Source organism: Lissotriton helveticus, chromosome 3_1, assembly GCF_964261635.1.
Source record: "Lissotriton helveticus chromosome 3_1, aLisHel1.1, whole genome shotgun sequence".
NCBI classification, from domain to species: domain Eukaryota; kingdom Metazoa; phylum Chordata; class Amphibia; order Caudata; family Salamandridae; genus Lissotriton; species Lissotriton helveticus.
Window position 1 is genome coordinate 841,817,889 of NC_136061.1, and position 25,843 is coordinate 841,843,731.

Genomic DNA, 25,843 nt, shown 5'->3' on the forward strand with positions numbered 1-25,843 from the left:
ACAGAAGAACGGGCAGCAACAGGCGGAGGGGCAGGGGAGCACAGACGGCAGAGGGAGCGACAATCAGATCAGGAGAATAAAAACGAACAACGAACAAATACTTAGAACCTGGCAGGCACAGCAGAACGGGCAGGGGCAGGGGGTCAATCCACACAGGGGCAGAACACAGCTAGGCAGCGGCGGCGGCAGCAGGACAAGGACGGGCTCACTCGGGGTGGGCCACGCGGCGGTGGGAGGAGCGACCGGCTCTGACCAGGTCAGGTCAGGTCACAGCTCCTCGCCCCGCGAGCCTACCTTAAGTACTCTTAGTGGGAGGGAGGAGCAGCTGGGGGGCGGGAGCGGGGTGGCGAGAGGGGGGGGGGGAACGGTGAGGTGATGCTGGAGGGAGCGCGGGTGGGGCCGCCGGGGAGCAGCGGCAGGGAGCGGGGTGGGGCCGGGAGACAGCTGGCAGTAAGGCGGCAGAAGGGGCGACAACGGCACAATTAACAAGAAGCGTCACAAAAAAACTTTAAGAAAACGTTCACAGGCACAGAAGAACGGGCAGCAACAGGCGGAGGGGCAGGGGCAGGGGAGCACAGACGGCAGAGGGAGCGACAATCAGATCAGGAGAATAAAAACGAACAAATACTTAGAACCTGGCAGGCACAGCAGAACGGGCAGGGGCAGGGGGTCAATCCACACAGGGGCAGAACACAGCTAGGCAGCGGCGGCGGCAGCAGAACAAGGCCGGGCTCACTCGGGTGGGCCACGCGGCGGCGGGAGGGGCGACCGGGTCTGACCATTATGCAGATATGCAAATCAGTGAACCTGAGCCAAACACAGCTTGGAAGGGTCACCTAGTATTGATGGAGAAGGGCAGAGCTAGCCTTGGTAACCCATGGAAACCATACCGGGCTTCGTCCCTTCGCCCCAACAAAAAACAAATACAAAAGAGGGTAGCATTTCATCTGAGAGCACAACCCAAATCTTAGTTCAAGACACCAAGCACCGACAAAGCCAATAGGTTTTGACAATCTGCTAACCCATGCAGGAGTAGCACATGAGAGTTAAACTCTGGGAGGGAGCCAGCAGAAACGAATAGAGGAGGATATATTTGTAAAGTAATCCCTCATGCAGTTCAATGGAAGCACTGGAGTGGAGGCGAAATGATACACACAAATAGCTAATAGCATTAGTGAGAGATAAATGCTTTACTGGGTTGAGCCAAGAAATGATTGACACAACCTCAAGCCAATGGCCAAAACAGACTGGTCAAAGAAAGTCAATGACCGAAAGGGGAAGACCCAAAGGCAACCAGATCATTTAGGAGTAGGTCTGTTTGCCAGCTTTATTCCTAAATCAAGGGCCTAAAAATGAGGTTAAGAAATGCACACCACAATGTGAGCAGAAAACGACCTTTATAACGCGGGCTGAGCCACGCGTACCATTTCCCCCAATCGGAACCATGCATGCCTTAACCACACATATGCATAGTTAAGGCAGAGCACAGTCTAGATGCTGGGATTGACGGGCACAGGAAGAGGAAGGTAAGTGGGGCTGGGCTGGGGTTTGGAGAGGGTAGTTTTAACCCCTTCGGTGCTCATGAGCCGTGGAACGCTCGCATGCGGGGATAATTCCCCTGCTGTGCTGAGCGTTCCACGGGAGCGGGTCTGCTCATGACGAGCTCAGCTCGTCATGAGCACACGAGCGCCGTACCTCATGACGAGCTGAGCTCGTCATGAGCATGCGGGTGCAGCGCGCGCCCCCCCCCCCGCCCCCCAGCACAGCGGGGGAATTACCCCCGCACGGAAGGGGTTAAGGTTTGGGGTAGTTTTGAGGGCTTGGTGTCTGGTAGTTTTTAGGGCTCAGGGCAGGAGGGCTGGGGTGTGATCTTTATCACACATCCACGAAATTGCACGGTAAAGGCATGCATTGTTCTGATGCTTTTGTTCTTCGGGCTGCATTGTGGAGGCACATGTGGTTTAGCCATGCGTGCCTCGGACATACAACCCAATATAAAGCATAAAATCCATTTTACCCCAGGTCATCTAGGCACATCCTGATCCAAAGCAGCCCTCCCTGAGAGTTCAATCCACACCCAAGACTCCCAGAAGTGGTGAATAGGTACGTTCTAAAGGACTCGCAGTACAAACTCAAAAGAGTGTCACAATCTGCAAATATTTCGTTTTGTGAGAGAAGTCTTAAAATAAAATATTAACATTCTCAGAGCGGAAGGGAATTTTTCTGCTGGCATCCTTTGAAGACTGGGACTTTTCAGTTTGGGGGAAGGCATGCATCTATAATAGCTTGTTCTTATGTCATGCTTCATATTGTGCTTGTGCAGTGCCCCACCTTTAGGTTAGTCGTCGTCGTCATCATCATCATAAAATAACGTAGTCAGTTTAAAACAAGTAAAACCACAAAACTGTAAATTTGATTTGCCCTTTTAATAAAAATGTACGTAAGCATTTTTTAAAACCTGTTTACGCAGGCCAGGCCAGCATTATTGAATTGCAGTTGTAAAAAGATGCTCGTATTTGTCTTTAGTCAATTTACTAACTTCAGAGACATGAAAGGCGAAGTCAGCCTTGCCAGGAACTGAACTCATGCATGCAGATCACCACATACCTCGGGGCAGGGTTCCGGTCGAGGCCCCAATCGAACCAGTCTTGGTGAAATCACAGAAACGCGATAGAACTTATTGAAAGAGGACAGCCTTTATTACAAAATTAAGTACAAATTATACAAAAGATGACAGCAAAGTAAAACCTAAACCTACCACTCGAACACAAAAAAATGATTTTGAAAAACTATCATCAAATATATGGAAGAGTAGACTGAAGAGAGGGTATTTGTACATCAAGTTGCAGGTGTTCATTAAAAGCTAATTAAGGTGCTGTCTGGAGACCGAGAGCTAAGAGATCCCTGTGAGATGTCCACATTATATGAGGTCCTTTCAAGGGAAACGGCCATTACAACGAAGCCGTCATACATTCCATTTAGCCCAGGATCACCCCTTTTGGTCAAGTGTGGAAGCCATGATTAGAAATCAGTGTCCTGGTTCTGCAGCAACAATATATCGACTAGACACATTCACTACATATAGCAAAGTAACCAGGGCACAATGATGTACATACACTTGAGCAGCAAAACTGGGGCAGGCACCAGACTATTAATTACCCTTTTAGCACTGATTCTTGACGCCCCTTAAAAAGAGCCCAGGGCTCAACCTGGCCGCATGATTACATTAGACATCAAATAAATGGTTTCGTGTTCTTCACTTTTCAAACAGAAAGCACAATGTCCGCAGAAATTCCGTTTTGAACATCAAGGTAGACATCCAGTGGCGGCATGAGGTGAGCTAAGCAGGCATGTGCTGTTATGAACAGTGACTGTCTCGAATGTCTTTAAAGAGAGCCTTCCGTTTACAACTTGACAAATACTGCCACCTGCTGGAACCTGAATGCACAGCAACAGGGACCTCTAGGAGCCACTTGGCTGCAATAAATGCCCACACGGACTCCCTAGGAGTAGATGCCACCCAGCCACCCATCACCAGGGTGTGTCCTCATAAAGGAGGTGGCACGACAGGATCTGGTAGGATTACGGGCAGAAATGTAAACTATTGTTGCCATATGCATATCATTTACACTCTTATTAACAGCAGGCAGTTAAGAGCGAGAGAGAAACACTTCGTATGAGGCAGACTTCTTTCTGCCAGCGGCACTGACGCCCCAACCATCCACAATACATCTGCCGCAAGCTGCAGACTGGTCAACATGAGCCCTATTGGAAGAAATTCATTCACTACAGCTGCTGCACGTGGCAGGACGTGACGTCGCGCCCGTCTCAGGGGGTGCCAACGATCTGTGGGTGTCATTCAAACTTGGACTTGCCCCTTCCGATCCTCCCGCGGACGTTAAGGAGCAGCAGCAGGCCCAGACACACGGTAGCCGGGGCGCACATGGCGAGAGGCTCCCTCAGCATCAGCAGGGTATAGATGGCGCCTATGGAAACAAAGCAGAAAACAAAATAAGCCAATTACGTTAAAAATAGCATTGCTTACAAAAGAGGGAGACCACGGAGGCATTCACATTCCTAAGGACCATAAACAGCCTCACAGGATAATAAGCTGCTGATTTTTCAGTGGGACAGCACTAAAAAAAACAAAAAAACTCAAGGTCACGCGTGAATATGTTCATTCGGTCAATCTACGCTTAAGAGTCCTCCGGAGATTTAAATTACCTTCCTATAGTGCTTACTACCCATGATGAGGCATTGCAGTGATTTATGGCGAATAGCACGCTAATCTGAAACACACGATTAATACTTATTCTAGTGGTTATTGTTATTAGTCATATGCTCTCAGATTTTTGTGATTTTTTTTTTACTCCAGTTACTTTTTGATCGAATATATTAGTACCAGTTAGGTATGATCATTAGCGGGGGGCAGGTGGTTTCAGGTGAATGGTTGGTGAGATAGATAGACTGGCATAGATTAGATAGTTTTAGGTTGCATAAATAGCATTCTAAAAAAGAAGAGTATGTGGTTGGTCTATGAAACAGGGTCATCTTTTTGTAGAATTACAAGAGGGATTCGTGCAGAGAGGCAGCAGAGGCTATACTCAGAAATAGAAAGCATGTATAGGGTAGAAGGTTAGGAGAGAGTCACCGAAGAAAGAACAGAGAGGAATCCAGCGAAAGGAAGTCAAGGTCAATTTTTCATGCAGGGTTTTAGGGGTAATGTGGAAGATGGCTTTGTGAGATATCAAGCAATCGAAGAATATAATCTGGCGAAAGAAACATTATATATAGTACTCCATGTCAAGAGCAGACAGCTAAACGGAAGACCAATTGTGTACATTATTTAAACCTTCAGAGCCTAGGCTTGCTGTGTGCCAAGCCTTGAGCAGCTCTTGAAAATATAGTCTGGAGTTTTAGGTCTGAAGTTAAAAAAGTTTTTAAGAGGTTTGAAGTTCTCGGCTCTGGGGCTCTGCGACATATGGCGAGTCTGGAATCCCCGCAAAGCACAGTACACCCATACGTCAGCCTCCCACCATACCCACTCCCGCATTGACCTTCTGCTTCCGGCCACGGACTGTCACCTGGTCTCGGGAGCGCTTATTTTGCCCAGGGGACTGGCCGACCATTCCCCAGTCTCCCTCCGGCTTGGCTTCGTGCCGACGGGTCCGCGGCGATCTGGCGTCTCAACGCTTGGTTCCTGCAGGACCTTACACTGGTGGACACGCTGAGACAAGAACTAACCCACTACTTCTCAACCAACGAGGGTTCAGTTCCCTCGCCGGGGACCCTGTGGGAGGCTGGCAAGGCGGTGATTCGTGGGGTGGCAAGGGGGCTTGTGCATGCCAAGCGGACAGACCAACTGGCCTGACTCGTGGAGTTGGAGTCTCAAGCCGCACAACTGGAGGCAGAGCAAACCTCCTCTGGGCGCGCGGACCCCACCCGGCAGCTGGCGCTGATTCGGGAAGAAATCTGCCAAATCTCATTGGACTCGGCCCAAATGCTATGGCGGTAGTCAGTGGCGCGGGTGTACGGCTGGATAAAAATGGCAAACTCCTCCATAACTTGGTCTCTTATCCCAAAGGTTCATGCTCCGGACGGCACCCTCCAGGTGACCTCCGCGGCCATAGCCAGAACCGTTGCAAACTTTTACGCGTGCCTCTACGCGGCGCGACCGACAGACGTGCCCCTGACCACCCTCCTGGATGGGGATAGTGCCCGGCTCCCCTCTCTCTCTCCTGAATCCGCAGAAGCCCTAGAGCGATCCTTTACCTTGGATGAGATTCTGGAGGCCATCCCCCTTCTCCACTCTGGCAAGACGCCCGGCCAGGACGGATACCCGCAGGAGTATTACGCTGCCTTCCGAGATATCCTGGCTCGCCAACTTCTGGTCCTCTTCCGGCATGTGGCGAAGAATGGCTCCTTTCCCCCTGAATCAGACCTGGCCACGATAGTGGTCATCCCTAAGACCCAGCCGCCCTCCACGAGCTGCGCGGACTACCGTCCAATCTCACTTATCAACACCGAGATCAAGCTCTTTGCCACGATATTGGCCCATAGGCTTAAGCCTCTCCTGCAGGATCTGGTCCATCTCAACCAATGCGGCTTTATGCCGGACGTGGGCACCCGTCACTGCATCCGCCGCCTTCACTTGGCCTTGGCCCACCGTGCCCGCCTGTCCCCGTATCTGGCCCTCCTTTTTCTCGACTTCGAGAAGGCCTTTGACACGGTGGGCTGGGACTATCTGCAGGATGTGCTGGAGGTGATGGGCTTCGGCCCGTTGTTTCGCTGCCTTATCAAGGTCCTCTACGCCAACCCTAGGGCCCGGGTGCTTGTCAACGGGACGCTCTCCGAGGCCTTTCCGATCTGCAGAGGTACGAGCCAGGGGTGCCCCCTCTCCCCACTCCTGTTTGCGCTGGCGATGGAGCCCATAGTGGCCCTCATTCAGCAGGACCCCCTTGTCCAGGGATGGGCCTGGAACGAGAGCCATATAGACAAAATAGCCCTCTACGCTGACAATGTGCTCCTATACTTGGCAGCCCCAGCGAATTTGGGCCCCAGGTGCCTGCAGATCCTCGCGTACTTCGAAAGGGTTTCCGGGCTCCGGCTCAACGCGGCCAAATCCACACTGGTCCCATTGCACCCCTCACGGGAACGCTTTGACTGGCAGTCGTCTATTCCCCTCAGACACCACTCGGTGAAATATTTGGGAATATGGGTGGCCCTCCTGTCGGAACTTGAGTGGGCGCTGAATATCACACCCCTGGTGACCCGGATGAAGGCGGACCTTAAAAAATGGCAAACCCTTCCCCTCAACCCCCTAGGACGAAGCGCTCTGTTTAAAATGATGGTCCTCCCCCGCTTCCTCTACATCCTACAAAACATCTCCATCCCCCTCTCCCGCACCTGGTTCCGAGAACTCTGGGGAGGTGGACGACCGCGGATGTCCCTGGCGCACAGCCACATTCCCCCCTTCGATAGGGGCCTGGGGGTGACTCACCTTTACCTCTACTACTTTGCCACCAAACTGATAGTCATCCATGACTGGTACGCGGACGGCTGGTCCGACCCGGCGTACAGCGTGGAGCTAGAGGCTACGGACTTTCCACAGATCCAGGCGTTCCTATACAGGAGCCCAGTCCCACAGACCATAGCGCCCATCACTAGAACGGTCCTCCTGGCCTGGTACGCTGCCCTGCGCCACGCGGGGTGGGACAGTAAACTCACTCGCCAGACGCTGCTCTGGCACGGCACCTGGCTCCGGGAGGTTGCGTCCTTGAACGGATTCCGTCGCTGGGATCTAATTGGCATCTCGGTCCTTGGCGACGTCTGGGTGGGAGACCATATCCGTGCCTTTGCAGATCTGCAGCAGCGCCATGCCCTACCCCACGCCCAACACTTTCGATATCTGCAGTTGCGCCACGCCATCCACACACACCTCCCCACACCAGTTACCCTCCCGGAGTTCAGCCCAGGTGATGATGGGGAACCTGGGTTAGGGAGGAGTGTCCCGCATTTATCGCTCCCTAGTAAATAATGGCCCTGCGTCCTTAGATAAGCTGCGCGCTCGATGGGAGGGTTGGGTGGGCCCCCTAGAGGAGGCAGATTGGAGGAATGCCCTTATGGCTTCCAGAACTCTTACCACGTCCTCCAAGCTTCGCCTGGTGCAGATATATTACTTACATGCGGTCTAGCTCACCCTGAGCGACTCTTCCGTGCCCACTTGCGACCCTCCCCAGACTGCCCGAGATGCGGTTCATCCCCCGCTGATTTCTTCCACATGGTATGGCTCTGCCTGGTGCTGGGGAGGTTCTGGAAGGGGGTGGAGCGGGAGCTCACACGGGCCCTGGGATGGGAGGTACCACATGACCCGTTGCGGATGCTGTTGGGGATCTTTGACGGCCTGGACGGTTCCAGAATGGACAAGCGCCTATTGGGAATGGCAGTGGCTGTGGCCAAAAGGGACATAGCGATGTACTGGTCACGTGCCGCGGCGCCTACTGTAAAGGGGTGGAGGGGGCGGGGGGGAGTGTGTACTGGTGCGGCACCCAGGAGGAGGCCCTGTTCGTATCCCGAGGCTCTCCAGAATTGTTCCACAAAGTATGGGGGGAATGGTTCAACATGGTTCCGCCATAAGTCTAGTTGTATTGAAGGTCTTAAGATCTGCCAATACTGTAATACAGGATGAGATGTTGGACTGGAGTGGACCGGCCCGTCTAATTCTCTTACTGATTCAGATCCGCTGTATATGTTGATTTGTGAGCTGAAACCAATGAACTCTATTCTACTGTTTTCTACACCTAATAAAGTTGATTATCAAAAAAAGATGTTTGAAGTTAAAAAAGTTTTAAAGGGGTTTATAATTGGGAATTTTAGGAACCATATTTTAGGATAAAATGAATTTGATTACGAAAATGAAATAACTATAATGGGATGCATTTTTAATATGTATAAATTATCTAATGACACTGTATTATGAAAAGATTGAAATGCTCTTTTATGTTTAAGGACCAAGGGTCTAATCTAAATAAACATTTTTGATTGATTGATATTCTGGAGTATCCCCAGCTTAGTACAGTTTCTGTACACTGCACAAAGGGAGGTGGCTCGGATGTCTCACTTAATGATCTTACCACACTTTTCTGCATTAAAGGTTGTTTCACTCACTAAAAATGAGTTATTTGACACTTGGAGCATCTCACCAATGCACATTCAGACGTATACCCGTTTTTGTTACCTAATCCCTTTCTGGGTTGTTTCTACGGCACAGCAGAGCAATCGCTGATACGACAGGTACAGAGCATTAGCATCCCAAGTGTATGTTGAACGCATTGTTTATGTGGCTGTTGTGGTATGTGCATTGTTTGTATAAGTAAATCAGTCATGAAGGCCTGTGGGTTCTACTTTGAAAGCCGCAGCCTGTTCCTGTGCACAAGGTACGCGTGAAATTGTTTTTCCCAGGCGGTGTAAGTGTACCACTTGGTTGCAGCTTGGTGGATGGTGGGGTGAAGGCTGGAGCTGCAGTCTCTGTTGTTCAGAGTGAGAAGAGTATTTTAGGCGAGGCCAGCCTTTTGTCTCTGTTTTCCTGACGATCGTCTATGTGGCTGTTTATGTAGCTGTTTATAGGCAAGTGCAGGTAGTTTCCACCTTTTTTGCCTTTGTTGTGGGTAGTCCAGGTGGAGACAACCCAGCAGTGAGAGGTGTCACTCTGCACAAAGGCTTAGAAAAGGAACTTGATAAAAAAAAAACACCCAAACAAGTTCTGTGCATCTAAAACATAGTCATGTTTATCTGTGTACATGCCGTTTGAAATACTAATTCTAATTTGTGAAATATAAATTAATGTATATAGGTGCACATGCTATCTGAAGCATGAATTCATCTTTATATGTGCACACATTGCTATAAATGTGAATTCATGTTCGTAGAAGAATCCCTTGTTCCATTCCAGCCACAATGCATCACCAAACAAGTGCTCGGGAGGATACTCCAAAGTGCAAATCTATTGACACTGCACAGTCTCAATAGAAAGGAATAGCTCCAGCTAGGGTTTGCCCACTGGTGAAATATGCCCTATGCCACCTCAGGATGTAGATCCCAGTTGTGATCTGCCAGACGACGTCTGCTTAGTTCATCAGCTCTGGCAATAAGGGACACTACTGGTGGTTGGTGTCCAGATAGCCACCTCCTGACACAGCACCAGGACCCCACTACACTGTGCTTGTTGCAGTACTACGCGACGGTGGTGTGGTCTGTAAGAACATGTGCCAGCCTCCCCTAATGGAGGTACCAAGGCCTTCAGGGCCAGACAATTGGCCACAGCTCCAGTGTGTTGGCGGAGCCAGTCCTCCACTGGAAAGCCAGAGTCTTCTGACCTTCATCTCCTTAAGTTGTGAAATGCGGTTCTTATTGTGGGCGTTACCGACTTTAATTTTAAGATCATTCTTGCGGTTTTGTTATATTCATTGGGCAGTATGTTTTTATTTGGAATGACGAAAGTGGCCTAAGAGTTCACTCCCTCAAACAAAGTTGGGAGGAGGCAGTCTGCAGAGTTGCATGTATACTGAATTTTGGGTGGACTACCACTCTAGGAAGCAGGGGCTTTTCAATATTAGATTAGACAGAATATCTAGCATCAATTGTAGTGAATGGGATGTTAAATCTAGCTTCTCAAAAGCGAAGTGGCTACAATTACAGATAAATGTACTCCTAGTGCACAAATGTTTTCCACACAGAATAGGCAAATGACCATCTCTAGACCTCCCTAAAGGTGATGCTTCATATGTGATTCTCACCTTTTCTTAAACACCCACAATGTGTAATTTCTTCATATTACAAGACGAAATGCTGCTGAAAAAGATTTACTGATTGGGTCTATGCAGACCCTCATCATGCCAGGGGGCAACTGTGTTAGGCCTCTATTCGTACAGAAATGCTGAGGAGGAAACTTAAGGGAGTAGCTGAAGAAATGGATAGTTATGGCTCAGGCAAGCGTAACGTTTTAACCATTCCAGAGACGGTATGCAATGCCTTTTTATATCTGCAGATTTGCCGGAGAAAAACACATTAATGGGAATAGCTGTGGAGTTTGGCATAAAATAACTTGCTAAAAAACTGTCAGATCAGATACAGGTCGATCATAAGAAGGTGGCTTTTCCCTAGTATTTCTACAAAAAGCCCAGACGAGAAATCCTTTTAGGGGAATAGATGAAGGTATGAGGAGTAGGGGGTCTAAATGCCCTAAAATAATTTCCCCTTAATGACAAGATGATGTGTTTTAATTCAGCCGCCGTACTTTGAAATCTAAGGAGCGTTTGCCCATAGTTTGAGTTTAAGTCAATAAACAGATTATCGAACACCCCTCCCTCAAACAAAAAGCATTTCTTAATGAACAATCAGATATAATATACTTGTTCATTTCTTGATGATACATCATGGAAGCGCTATAAATGAAACACATGTTTCTAAGGGATTTATCCATCTTGGGACACGCGTGGACATATCTTTTTACAGGCATTCATTTCAATACCAGATATACCAACGAGCTCAAATAGTTGATGTTTACAACAGAGAGAAAATAAGACCAACCTCTGAATGACAGTTAAAGCACCATCAACTTTTTGATAGCACGAAGCAGATGACAAGCTACAGCTCATAGAAGTGGGGAAGCAGCATCGCCACCACTACGCAAGTAGCCTAATTTAAAAGCAGGTAAAAAATGGTTATGGTGCATGACCAAGGGCAGTTCTTTGTGTTTAACGAATATTGGTTTGCATGGCACCAACATCACCAACCATGAAGTAGATAGTTTTATCAGGAATAAAAAAGTTCTGGAGGCTCTTGATTCAGTAAATTAAGACTCGTACACGGAACATCAAAATCACAGGAGAGCTCCAAAAAAATGAGTATCTCGGACTAAGTGTGATCCGACGCGAAAACGGGAACCGGCGTGTTCCCGTTTTCGCATGTACGAGTCTTAATTTACTGAATCAAGAGCCTCCAGAACTTTTTTAATCCTGATAACACTATCTACTATACGTTGACACCATTTCTTTCAACAATTATGCGGCAGACTAGCAATAGCCCTGAAGAAGTCTGTGGTCTATACCACCAAAGACGAAACACGTGTTAGCGGCTAGATTTCTTTGAGAAGAACATCTTCTGAATAAACTGAAGAGACGAAGACCATCTTTCTTGTGATTTATTTGAAGAACTTTTACTGATTGTTGCTACTAGCTCAGGATAGAACTTTCTTTTTGGATTATATGGGGTATAGAGTATTCATTACCCTTTCTCGTTGATGGTGGATGGCCATCACTTTATCCTTGGAGCTTGTTTGTATTGTGATCTCAGATATTGTTAGAATCCTGCGCAATTATCACTCAGCCATCCTTCGTTCCCTGTACATGAAGTTCGGATACCTTTCTGTGTCAAGATTCAGAGGGGAGAAAGAACTAAGGCGTCTACTTTGACGAGGCGCTCGAGATAGGCGTAGGACCAGCAAGGGTAAGAGCAAATATAGGAGAAGCTTCTTCGCTTCCATCCCTTTTGAACATTTTACATGGATGTCATTAAAAAGTTTAATGCGGAAGACCATGAATAAACAATACCACAGAAATTGCCCTTATCAATCTTACAATTAAATAACGAATAACACCATCACTGACACATGTAGCAGTATGCCTAATGGAATTTTATTGAAAATATATACATTTCACGGTTTTACAAAATAAGAAAGTCTTTTGTTATGCTGTAACATTCCCTCTCTTAATGGAATGAAAGAGCCTTGAATGCTTCCTCGTGGTTAAAAATGTGGCTGTTGACTTCCTCTTTCGTGGTAGAAAAGGAGGTTTACACCGGTCAAGGGAAAAAAAAATCATAAAATATCTCTAGCGCTTTGATATCCTACCAAAATGGTCCTGGCCTTAATTGATCATAATATTCAAAGGTCCCTCACGCAGATATGGTGCTGTGCACCAACCTCAGAACATCCCATCAAGCACTGGAGATGGCATCCTGTTGAGAACAATTGCCATAGGCTAAAAAGTCCTACCTACCATCACTGGGCCTGTGTAAAAACAGCCTAAGTGCCACAGTGTGCACACAAGTGCAGTTTATGGTCCATTAATGACGGTATCATTATGGGTACAGGGATTGTTATGTTATGTTATGTGCATACTCTTTTATAGCGCACGGCTACCCATGCGGGTGTCCCGGCGCTTTTGCAAAGAGATCAGAGACCAGTATATCCGTACAGCAACTCATAAGTGGTCATAGCGATCACGCACAAAAGAGCCACGTCTTCAGCTCCTTTCTAAAGGTAAAGAGACTGTTGGCTTTCCGCAAAGAGATCGGGAGCCCATTCCGTCTTCTTTTGGTAATTAGGAGGGACACAAGAGTAAGAGTTCTCACAAGCTAAGTCAGACCCCACCACCTTCCAACCGTTCGCGATTTTGCGAATCACAATTTTCACCGTGAAATCAGCTGACTACCACGATGCCTACAATTTTACTAAAGCCTGCCGCAAAACACAAAAGTAATGTTCTCTGTGCAGTGTTTGTTTATTTTTCGTACTGCTTTATGACATGAAAACGCTGCCTGGCCACACAGAGAGAAAAGAAAACAAAAACTACACGGAGACTCGTTTATCCTGTGTTGCTCCATTTCATCTGGATCCCAACCACCCCAAGGCATACTGGCTGGCACAGATTAGAACAGCAGGTATTGTCATGGGACTGCCAGGGGTGACATGGCCACAAATGCCCTGTGATTTAACTCTTCCCACAGCTGGCAGCGCCTCCCTGCATTGAGTAAATGAAAGACTGAGAGCTTGAAGCTGGTCTGTGTTTTTAGGTCTCGCCTGCGTGGGCGGCGCACATGCGTAGCATCCCTGGCGATATTTTATGATTTAAATGAGCTTTGTGATTCGGGCTTTAAGCCCAGTCCCTCTTTCCCATTGGCCGGCGTCGCCAGCCATTGGGAAAGAGTTTTGTCTGATGTAGATGTTTCTCTTTTTCTGCCGTCCCACTTGGACGGCCTCGTCTGCTTTCCTTCTGAAGTAAAAGGTTTCTTATCTTTATGGGGCCAAACACATGGCCCCATAAAGATAAGAAACCTTTTACTTCAGAAGGAAAGCAGGCGAGGCCGTCCAAGTGGGACGGCAGAAAAAGAGAAAAGTATACGTCATGGCGAGCGCTTGTTAAGATTGGTCGTAACCGGTTTTGCTTTGTTTTTTGCTTTCAGCGTATTGCTGTTTGCCACGTGGAATACGTTCTTTGGTTTCTGCCTTTTAGATTGGTTTTTAGCCATTGCCTATTAAATTCACAAAATAAATATGTATTAGTTATCAAAACAAACATGTATCAGTTTTCTAAAGAATGTACGACCATCAATGAATGCGGGTATGGCTAGACATACTTGGGAGCGTACTATAAAGTGCTGCTGAAGATAAAAATTGCGTTAGAAGTCAATTTTCATTCGCTGCGACTACACATGGCTGAAATGAGATTCATGGCTGGCACTCGGGCAAAAACAATGTTGGTCAGTAACCTTATCATTTCCGGCTCCCTAAACATCCAATCGTATGCCTAGACGTTTTCTGGGAGTAGGAGGGGTTCATAAGATGCAAGGTTTTCTTTGATTGGAGCACTGGCGGCCTGCTGGCCAATCTTAGTTTCTGCAGAGAATTCTAAGGGACTCGTTGACTGTGGAACTCGCACGTGCATTTGCAAAATACAAACACTGTCCACGCCGAAGTTTGGAGCAAACAGAATTGGGATGTTAGACTAAGGTGAATCAGTTACTAACGCCGAGCCGTGCTGCCACAGGTCTGCTCCTTGCCCACTCCAAACTGGTGCCGCAACCCTGTGAATGGGAGAAAGTATCTATAGGGGTGTGAGGGAAGACTACACAGATGGAGCGGCTCCTGATTGGATGACGATCGAGTTGTTTTCAGCATTTAAAGCGGTAGCTCTTTGCAGGATGTGTTGCACGTTTAGCATTTAAAGTACACTGGACATTCTGTTCATGTGCCGCCCCCTGTACGATTCGCACCCTTTTGGGTACCTTCTATTCTGTGACTACCTCCACCCCTTCGCATTCTGCTGCTGCCAAACATTATTTATTTATTTATTTGTGTATTATATAAAGCGCACAGCTATCCCAACGGGGTGTTCCGGCACTAAAGCTCAGACAGCTAGGTAATGCAAGGGGTCGGCGTCCTATCAAAAGAGGAAGGTTTTCAGGGATCTACGAAATGCATGCTCCGATTGGGACAAACTAAGGGAGATAGGGAGTTTATTCCAGTGATTGGAGGCGCATACTTGGAATGTTTTGCCTCCCATGCAAGCTTTTTTGAATCTCGGGACGACTAGTAGCAGTTTAGAGTTTGAGCGGAGGGCTCGAGAGTTGCAGTAAGAGCGAAGGCTTGATGCAAGATAGGCTGATCCAAGTCCTTTTGTGCTCCGGAAAGCCAGGGTCATAGCTTTAAACTCAATCCTTTTATGGACAGGAAGCCAATGTAATTTCCGCAAGTATGGGGAAATATGTTCTCTAAATGAGATGCCACAAACTAGCCGAGCGGCGGCATTTTGGACTATCTGAAGTCTGTGGCACAGTCCCGCTGTTAGGCCGAGGTACAGTCCATTAGCGTAGTCCAGGTGCGATGTTATGAGTGCTTGGACTACTGTTTTTCTAGTATTGCTGGGCAGGTAATTGATTAATTTGTTTTATCATCTTTATTTTACAAAAGCAGGCTGCTGAGACAGTTTGGATTTGATTATGAAGAGACAGACACTTATCCCATCTGACGCCCAGGTTTCTGACTGAGTCTTTAGGGGGGGAAGCGGGGCTCAAGTCAACCGGCCACCAGAGCTTCGAGTCCTGAGGGGAAGGTTGATTAAAGAAAAGGACCTCGGTCTCACCCTCATTGAGTCTCAAAAAGTTGAGATCCATCCACCTAACAATATCCCTGAGACAATTTTTTAAAGGATCAAAGGTAGTCAGGGAAGGGTCATCATAAGAGAAGAGAAGCTGAATATCATCAGCATAGGATGTCATCTTAATTCCCATCAGAGATACTAATTCGGCCAAAGGGGAGAAGTAGACATTGAAAAGAAGCGGGCTCAACGAGGGGCCCTGCAGGACACCCCACTTAAGTGGCCTACTGAGAGAAGTGAAGGGAGGAGTGTGAACTTGTTGTTTGCGGTCAGACAAGAAAGAGGCAATCCAATTGAGGACAGTGCCTTTAATGCCTATAGTTCTGAGACGATTCAGGAGGATCGGATGAGAGACGGTGTCGAATGCCGCCGAGAGGTCCAGCAGCACCAACACCGCCCTCGATCCCCAGTCCAGTGACCATGGCACGGAGTCGGCCATTTTAATCAAGGCCGACTCCGTGCTGTAGCCTGGACGGAATCCATGTTGAGAATTATTTAACAGGCCATTTGATTCAATAAAGTTGGCAAGCTGTTTGTGAGCAAGCCTTTCGAGAACCTTGGCCGGGGCAGGGAGAAGGGAGATGGGCCTATAATTGCCCTGATTCTCTGGATCCGCATTGGCCTTTTTCAAAATTGGAACCAGAAGGGCATGTTTCCACGCTTCTGGGAAAATGCCTGAGCTCAGGGAGGCATTCCAATTGGGATTAAGATGAGGGTTTAGGAGAACTGCTAAGGTTTTGTATTGTTTAGCCGGCCATGGGTCTTTGGGAGATCCTGATTTACATTTAAGTAATTCCTGGAGGGAGAGGTCTTCCAGAATTTCCAAGAAATCTGCAAAGACAGGTGTCATGGCAGGGTTGGCTGGCAGATCTTCCTGAATATCAGAGCAATCGGTTGTGGGAAAGGAAGAGTAAATAAGAGCGATTTTCTCTTCGAAGAACTCAGAGAGAAGGTACAGAGGGACTGAGATACTGGCGGTCGATGATTGAGAGCCTGAGGGTCCGTAAAAGATTTGACCGTGTTAAATATTTCTCTTGAAGAATTGTGAGCTTTATTAATTCTTTCAGATAGGTAGCTTCTTTTATGGGTTATGATCAGTTTCCGATATTCTTTGAGGGCCGTCCGGTACTTCAATTTACTTTCTGCCGAAAAAGTCAATCTCCAACAATGTTCTAAGGATTTACAGACTGACTTTTTTTGTCTCAGGTCATCTGAATACCAGGGGGCCGCAGGGGCAGATCTATAAGTTTTAATAGGCCGAAGAGGGGCCACTAGATCTATGGCTTTAGTCACCCTTTTGTTGAGGTGGGAAATACGCAGGTCCCGGTCGGGGGCCCAAGGGGGATTGGGAGTAGCAAGATGATCATGCAAAAGTTCTGGAGAGATCTTACTCCAATTTCTGCCGCATTCCTTAGCCGGAACATTAGGTCTATCATGGTGGAACATTTGGATGACAAAAGGAATAAGATAATGATCTGACCATATGACTGGTCTGCGTTCCTTGACCGAGATATCAGGAAGATTCGAACAGATAAGGTCTAACATATGGCCGGCTTTGTGGGTGGGAAGGGTGACTAGTTGAATCAGACCACAGCTTGCCAGAGTAGATAAGAAGTTAGTGCTAAGAGGGCAGGTATCATCTTCCTCATGGAGATTCAAATCTCCTAGTAATGTAAAATTGGCATACCGCGTACTCGCTTGCAGAATATAATCCGCAAGGGTAGGTAAATACGATGGACTAGATTCAGGGGGCCGATATACCAAAAGGCCAGAACAAGAAATAGATGCGGATAATTTGATGCAAAAAGGAAGGGCCTCAATAGTGTCGATAAGCTTGTAATGGAATGAAGTGATTAACCATTTAGATTTATAAATAATGGCGATACCACCTCCGAGTTTACCATTCTGAAGGTTGGCACATAGAATGCTATAGCCAACGGGAATGGCTAGGGTCAGAGCAGGATTAGTTTGCTCGCCTAGCCAGGTTTCAGTCAGAAATAATAAGTCCCAGTCATTGTCGCTAAGAGACTGGGAGATGTCGAATGAGTGTTTTACCAAGGACCGACAATTTATTAGGCCGGCGGTGAGGGTTAGTATCACTTCGGGTTCAAGGGGCAGCGAGGAGACAGGCGGCAAACATTGTGCCTGCCTAGCGCGGAAGTTGTCCCACGAGAAACCACAGGCCTTACATGAGTAGTTCTTAATTAAGGATTCAGGAGAATGTAGCTGAGAAAGGGAACACGTAGTTGGTCTGAGGGACAGCAGTTCCAGCCGCCTGTAGGTTATCGAGCTAAGGATGTTAAAACGGGCAGCATCTCTTGCCCTGGCCGCGGACGGGTGCAGACGGGCTCGCCTTCGGCGCGGGTGCCCGCTGCGCTCGCCCACTGCGCGGCCGAGCTGTAATGGCCATTTTAAGCAGGTGAGGGTGGGAGGGGCCAGGCTACTGCACTGCAACCCGAATGCTACCCCCAAGATGGCGGCAGCGATGGAGTGTAACCCCGCGGCAGCTCTTAATCGGCTGCGGGGGGGCCAGATGGAGTAGGGAAGCAACCAGACTCTACAACAGTGGCTGGAATAATAACAGAGGTAAAACAAAGTCACTTAAAAGCACAATCTTAAAAAGCGTCCTCTAACCTTCCCGGCTTTCTGCCTCAGGAAGTGAAAGCTGACTGAGCGAAGCGCGATGTCACAGGCGCGATTTAGGAGCAGGTGAGGGCGGGAGGGGCCAGGCTACTGCACCGCAACCCGAATGCTACCCCCAAGATGGCGGCTGAGATGGAGTGTAACCCCGAGGCAGCTCCTAATCGGCTGCGTGGGGCCAGATGGAGTAGGGAAGCAACCAGACTACAACAGTGGCTGGAATAATAACTGAAGTAAAACAAAGTAATTTAAAAGCACAATCTTAAAAAGCGTCCTCTAACCTTCCCGGCTTTCCGCCTCAGGAAGTGAAAGCATGCAGGCAACAAGTCAGCGGTGTACGCGGTAGACGTGTCCAGCCACTATTTTCACAAGGTGGAAGCCATGGACGTCATTTAGGGGTCGCAGCTGCCACCATTGACACTGCAAAATCAGTGTCAAGTAGATAGAGGTAGATTACCTTTTTAAGCGCAGTGCTTTACCTCGTTTAATGTTTCCACATGCGTTTTCTCTGCCTTGATATTTAGACAAGGGTATAAAATGTGCATAATATTTATCAACATTTTAAAAAGCTGCAAAAAGTTAGCAAAATTTTCAAAACCTGTGGTAGCTTTGAAATCCGCTTGAAAGGAAGAACATTCTGTGCAGCAGACCATTACTAGTCGTACGGAAATCTTACTTATTAGTCGAAAAATTTAAATGTTTAATTTGTCTACCCTGTTTTGAAAGCAAAATGAAGGCTTATTAGTAGGGACGTTCTATGAGACAGGCATATTTTCACCCTGCCAGGTCTGTTTTTGTGTGATTTATGCTGTTGTCAAGAGCATACTTCTGTTTCTATCATACTTGTGTCTATCAGGCCCGCCTACCTGAAAGACACAAATAAACAAGCATTGAAAATGCAATAGGTATCGCCTTTGATTAAGTTAAAGCCATTTGCTTTGCTTATGATATTGTATAGCAAAGCAAATGGCTTTAACTTAATAAAAGGCGAGACCTATTGCATTTTTAATGCTTGTTTTAATCCCTGCAGTGTGTCTCGTAACTAGGGAAGATAAGCTGCAAATGCTAAATCCAAACAGCCATCAAATGTTTCTAGGTGAAAGCGGGGTGATGTGCTCTAACCTTTGAACTGGGGAACAGGATTTGAGTTCTGGCATCTGTTCATTATCTTGTGATGCTGGCACATCACTAAGGGCCACATGCATCAAAGTAAAGAATTACGATTCCTAAATTGTGATTTTTAAGGAATCGCAATTTAGGAATCGCAATTCCTTATGCATGTTGGAATCTCAAAACAAAATTGCGATTTCTACACATTCCTTTATTGCGACTTGCAAATTGCGATTCGCAATGAAGGAATGGCTTTCCATTCATTCCAGAGGCCCATAGGAATAAATGGGAATGCATGCGCAATTTGCAAGTACCAAACAGGTACTTGCAAATTGCGCATGAAATTTGAGGGGTCCAAGGGGGCCAAAAGGCCACCCTGATGCACCCCAAAAAAAGGTAGGTATGCACTTGTGGTGCACACACATGCCCTTAGGGCATGTGTGTGCACCACAAAGCACTTTGACAAATGCATTTATTAGCATTTTTCAAAGGAATTGCAAATTTACCATCAACTTGATGGTAATTTGCGATTCTAAATTGAGAAAACGAGATTACATGATGCATCGCAATTTGCGATTCCCTAACTGCATTTGCAATTAAGGGATCACAAAAAATTGCGATTTCCTTAATTGTGAATTGCAAAAAAGGTACATGCATCTCAAAAGGCCATTTTACGATCGCAAACGGACAAATTTTGCAATTCGCACTAATTGCGATCGCAAAATGGGTTGATGCATGTGCCCCTTAATTTCCTTGTGCCTAAAAACATAAATCAGACCTTGTGTAATTTTATTGCATGCTCATGTCATGCACTTTAATGTCCTTGGGGTGAGTTTGAGACATATAAAGCTGGAGCGGATGTCTTTTGGTGTTCATCCTCAGGTTTGGCCAGAGTGAAAGGCAGGAGCAACTCAGCCAGGCAGGCTGGGGACAGCCTGGGTGCTCGCCATTCGTGAATGTGCACTTGGGTCAGAGAGGCATGAAAGACTCCCCTCAACCTGCACAAGGGATAGACAGCAAACGAGGGTGGTGATGCACACAAATTGAAATCAAGACCAGACAGCTTGGTATACAGCAACACCATCAGCAGGCTCCCATGAAAAATGTCCCCCATTTCTTTATTGCCTCTTCCCCCTCCACACCCCCTTGCCCGAGGGGTTGAATTACCGAAGACCAGAACCAGACCATGCCATGGTAAGAGGCAGGGATATTAGGGGGCACATGTATCCCCCCAAAAAAATCACGCAGCCCAGCAAGCTACCTTGCTGTGCTGCAGTTTGTAATTGAGAAGGGGCAGGAATGCACTGTATTTAACATTAGACGGCACATTCCGGTCTTTTCCATTCACTTACGTGCAAGGTGTTGCCTAGCACCGATTGCTGGCACCCTTGCACAATGGTGCAAGGGTGCCTGCATTGTAAACAGGATTGCTTTTGAAAACAATCCTCTGGGGCGTTTTCCTCTTTCTATGGGAGGCATGGCATTTTGAGGCATTACCAGGTCTACTAGGAACACCCAAGCTACACCCCTAAACTGCCTCCCTGGGACAGAGTAACGCAATGCAGTGATTTGCGCTGCGTTGCTCTAGTTTCATCAAGCCACACAGGGCCCAGCAAAGTGACCTTACGTGGCTTGATAAATCTCACTTAGTAGTTGCGTGGCCCTTGCACCCCATTGCATGGCGCAAAGGCGATGTACCTGCTTGATAAATCTGCTCCTGAAGCCTTTACCCAGAATTGAGCAGAAGAGTTTACCCTTAGTGCATACAATTATATCACTGCATTGACAAGTATTTATTAACAGTGGTACTTTTTAAACATGACTTAGAAATGTTGCTGCCACCTTGCCCTGATGACCATGCCATTAGTGAGCTAAGAAGCATATCAATTTAAACACAAGATGGAGTTTTGTACAGCCCACATCCTGAATTCACATATTATAAGTTGTTCTCGTATGCGATAATGAAGAAAAAGGAGGAGGCTTGGTGAAATAAAAATGTCACCCAGGATCAAACAATTTTGACAAGCAGAGTAGCTGGGATTGATTGCAGGTTTTCGGGTTTCACACTGATCAATTCAGCCATTAGGTAGTTATCTCTTTCTCATTTAAAAGGTTAATGCTTTGCAGTTCGTCATAGTCTGAACTTGTCCTAAGAACGTAAGAGCACTTAAGAAAAGAACCAGACTACTTTATGCATTTTCAGCAAAGGGATTTAAGTGATTCTCCTTTGATTCACAGGATGTCAGTTGAGCAAGGCTGGGTTTCGAAGAAGGTTCCCAATATGGCTGGGTCAGCAGCTCTAACCACTGGGCCACATTTCCTAGGCTTATTTTGGGCACAAGGACATTGAGCTGAGAAAGATCTAGGCATCTGACTTTACCTCTATGGTGCAGTGCTTGCTGTTTTGTTATTCTTCGTCAATGCACATGGAAGAGATACTTTGTAAGGGGGGGAGCAGCGAGGAAGAGGCTAGAGTTTACTCTTCAGTCAGGTGAGAAGTATCTGCAAGCGAGTACTCATCTGTGGTCATGTGACAGGGGCGCGTTGTTGGGCGCCTCATTTGCCGCTAGATCTGTGACCGGATGACGAGGTACAATATTGAGCACACATTTAACTAACTGCAGGTTATACACATCATAGGACTGCGGTATTAGCAGGGCTCGAGTCGGGGGTAAACGCAGGTGGACGGCGTCTGCCAACTATTTTCATAGGGTGGATGCCATCCACCCTGCCCAGAAGTTGGGGCCCACCAAAATATATGCTGAATTTGTCCCAGTGTTATTTGCAAACACCAGGACACATACTACAGCGCCTGCAAGTAGTTGTCTGCTTTTGATCGCAACAACGTGCAGGCGGGGAGTGGGCTTTCTTATTTCCGTCACCTGCTGGGCCCAGAACAAAGGCCCAATTTGAGGGGCCATCAGGCCTCCTTTTGTTCGAGTCTCCTGGCTGGCAGCAGTCAGGAGCCTCACACTTGTAAGTAAAAGCAACAAAGGGGAAACAAAGGCTCAACCTTGTTAGCACTTCACACATACTTAAAAGAGGCAGCTTTTCACTTTGTTCAGTCCTGGTTTACAAGATATGTATGCACTGTAAGAATGTCAAATGAATTGGTCTTTCCCTGCAGGTACCCAAATAAATGTACTTTATATAGTGCTTACTACCCCTGGGGAGGCGCTGTAATAATTTAAATATCACTATTTTTTGTTGGAAGGCACTATGGGTAGAGGAAGTTTGTGCTGACAAAAGACAACATTGTTTTATGCATAGCTTTCAATAGAGTGAATCTTCTGCCTCAATCAGGAGGGTTGATGTGTATACTCGAAATGTGCTCCAATGTACTCCTGATAGACATGCTAAACATATATGTGTGGGCTCAAGATCTGATGTCACTTCTTATGATGTCACTTCCTGTGATGTCATACTGTGATGTTGTGTGTCCAGTGATGTCACACGCCGTGATTTTGCACACCATGATGTCACGCGCCGTGATGCCACTTGCATTCTGATTAACTAGCTTAATCCCCCACTTCTTTTTTTCGGACTCATACCCTGGGTATTAGCACACCTGCGTGCGTGTATTTAAGGAATGTTTTGTTTTTATTATGAAGGCGGTCACTTTTATTATTATGTGGTTCATTAATGATACTCTTCTTAAAGTTTGGAGCATGCAGTCAGTAGTTTCATCATTTTCCACAGGTACTGTACTGCAAGTGCTGCAAACATTTCAAACTAAAGAGATTTTTTTTGTTAACAGAGGTGTTCAGAATGGAAAACACAAACTTAGGGCCAGATGAATCAAGCGTTTGCGAACGGGGAAAAAGCCTTTTGGGATGTATAATCCCAAAAGGCATTCGCAAAATAGGGAATCGCAATTTTTGCGATTCCCTATTTTGAGAATGTATTTCAGGAATCGCAATTTGCAATTCCTTAAATGCAATGCAGGAAGCAACAAAAAATTGCGACCTGGCATTAAAGAATCTCAAATTACCACCAACTCCAAGTTGGTGGTAATTTGTAAATTCCAAGAAAAATTCACTTTTTTGCATTTTTATAGGTGCCATGTGGCATACATACATGCCCTTAGGGCATGTATGTGTGCCACATGTGCACAAATGCATATTTTAGGGGTGCAACAGGGTGTCCATTTGGCACCCTTGAAATTACATGAGCAATTTGCGAGTACCTATTAGGTACTCGCAAATTGCACATACAATTCCCATTCATTCCTATTGGCCTCTAGGCCCATAGGAATAAATGGGAAGCCATTCCTTATTTGCAACTCGCAATTTGAGAGTCGCAAATAAGGAATATGTAGGAATCGTAATTATTATTGCGAAACCTACATACATTGCATTTTGCGATTCCATAATAGCAAATCTGTAAAATTCACTATTATGGAATCACAAAATCCAATATTGATACATCTGGCCCTTAATGTTTTCTCCCTAAACCGGAAAAGGCCAGTATATCCTGGAAACAATGGTTATGTTCTTCTGACAACTACTTAATAGCTAATGAGGCTAAGGAGTTTTAATCCAGGAGGAAAGTTGCATTATTACGTAACTGGGTTAAAAAGTACAGAAAGTATATGATCATGTGCCTGATCTCATCCCAGAAGCATGGGACTGGGTAGTGGAAGCTGCGAACTGTCGAGGTAAACTGTTTTCAGAAGAATCTAGTGGGGTGATGGAAACACAAGTTTTTTTTACTTGAAGGCCATTAGCTCTTGAGTTACTGGGTGAGTATGTAGCTGCTTTAAGCGGGTTGGTCGCGGAATGTGACTTTGGAGCACTGTTAGATGGACATACAAAGTCATACGTTTTTGCTACCCCGAGAAGATCTAGAATAGGTAATTATGTAGCACAAATCACTCACTTTGAGACATTACCTTTGGGCAGAGGGATTGAAAGGCTAATTCTAGTTGTGTAAAGAGCTGAACGGTGGGAATGGCGGTTAACGTGTGGGGGACAATGGTTTTAAACAAAAGTAAAACACAAACGGGTGGTTCAAAAATTGATGTTCCATTCTACAAGTGTGGTGTAAAGGGCATCAGGCCAATTCAAAGCCATGTCCAGTGAAGGGTAAAATACTTTGGCCATTACACCAGGGTTTGCAAAGAGGCAACAGCAAGTGAATGCAGTGAGTGGAGCACAATTATCTGGTCGTATGGAAAGGTGCAAGGTTGTCCGGTCATTAAAAACAGGCTGTGGTACCAGAACAAAAGATCTGCTTTCATGGGCATGATTAGTGAAAAGGCGGTACAGCTACTAGATGATAAGGTTCACCCATCCCGCTAGTTTCGTATGCTTTGTGTATGGGTCTGTTTTTGAGAACAGCAAGTTGTTTTCCTCTTACATTTTGGCTACTGCATATGATAGGAAAAGTATTCATCTTGCTGTGTATTCGGTGTGGAATTTTGAGGAAGACTATTGTGTGCAAAGGTTAATGGAGCGAGACAGGGGCACAGGAACAACATGGTTGCAACAGTGTGACCAGGGCACAGCCCTGAGACTGAAAATCCTATCAGAAGCTTATTTTTCTGTAAAATACGCAGAAGTGTTTCAGGAGAAACTTAGTTGCGTGCATGGTTTTGAACACAACATTGTATTACAAGAGAACTCTTGCCCTATGGTGCACAAGGTATGAAATGTTCCATTGCACATAAGGAATGAGCCTAAGACACATTTGGATGAGTTGTTGAAAGAGGTGGTTGAAAATGCTGACTCCGAGGAAGGTATTTCTCCAATAGTAGTCGCCAAAAGCAAGTTGGAGGCAATAAGTTTGTGTGCGGCTTAAATTTACAGAATAAGAACAACCTGATGGTTTGCCACCCAATATTTTCCTTGAAAGACTTACAGGCAGTTTACCACCAGGCCATGCTTGGAAAGCAATCCATAACACTCATGACTTCATTCACGCCTTTTGGGGCTTTTTGCTTCAGGCATAACATCTGGGCTTTCGTCTGTGGTCTATCAGAATATCCAGACCCAATCGGCGTGACAAAGGAATCCGGGAATAACAGAATGATAGCCTAATGTTTTCTAAAACTAAGGTAGAGCATCTAGCACTGCTAGACAACATTTTAGGGACCCGCAGCCATCATGGTATGATAGTGAGGAAGGAAAAATTGTGCTTCTTTCCGGACCCTATAGAATATTTGGGGCACACCATTACACCAGAGAGCATCAAATAAAAAAAAAAAGATTTTTTGCATGCTGTAAAAAATGCCACAAAACCAGCTCAAAAGCCAAGTCAGGTTGTTTTTTAGGGCGATGTGAATAGTGTGCACGGTTTGTTGGTAAGATCGCAGTAGTGGTCGAACCATTTACGAAATTACTGAGAAAAATATGTCTTTTGTGTCTGGGTGAGGACAAGAACAATGCTTTTGAGAGAGTGAAACAGAGGAGTCTGTGCACACCAGCTCTCAAACCATTTGATTTCGAGTTGTGCTGCATTGTGACAGTTGATGCAAGCAATCTAGGCATTGGTGCTGTGTGAACATAAGTGGGAAGGGAAGAAACACACATTGGGGTTTTCTTTCCAATGTTTGAACGAAGTGGAATACCATTACAGTACAATTGAAAAAGGAGGCTTGGAAAGTATTTGGGCTGTCAAATATTTCAAAACTTTTTTGTGGGGCAGGAGGTCCAAGG

At 46.4% G+C, this 25,843-nt stretch overlaps 1 protein-coding gene across 1 annotated transcript in view; it reads right to left on the minus strand.

Annotated features, from left to right (window-relative positions):
• Nucleotides 1-2,680: 2,680 nt before the first annotated feature.
• TMEM35B (transmembrane protein 35B) overlaps nucleotides 2,681-25,843 on the minus strand; it is a 61,228-nt gene continuing 38,065 nt past the window's right edge. Inside the window, exon 3 of the mRNA XM_078681126.1 lies at nucleotides 2,681-3,986. Within this exon, the coding sequence (XP_078537252.1) occupies nucleotides 3,856-3,986 (131 nt within the window). The 3' untranslated portion in view covers nucleotides 2,681-3,855. The remainder of the gene's footprint in view (nucleotides 3,987-25,843) is intronic.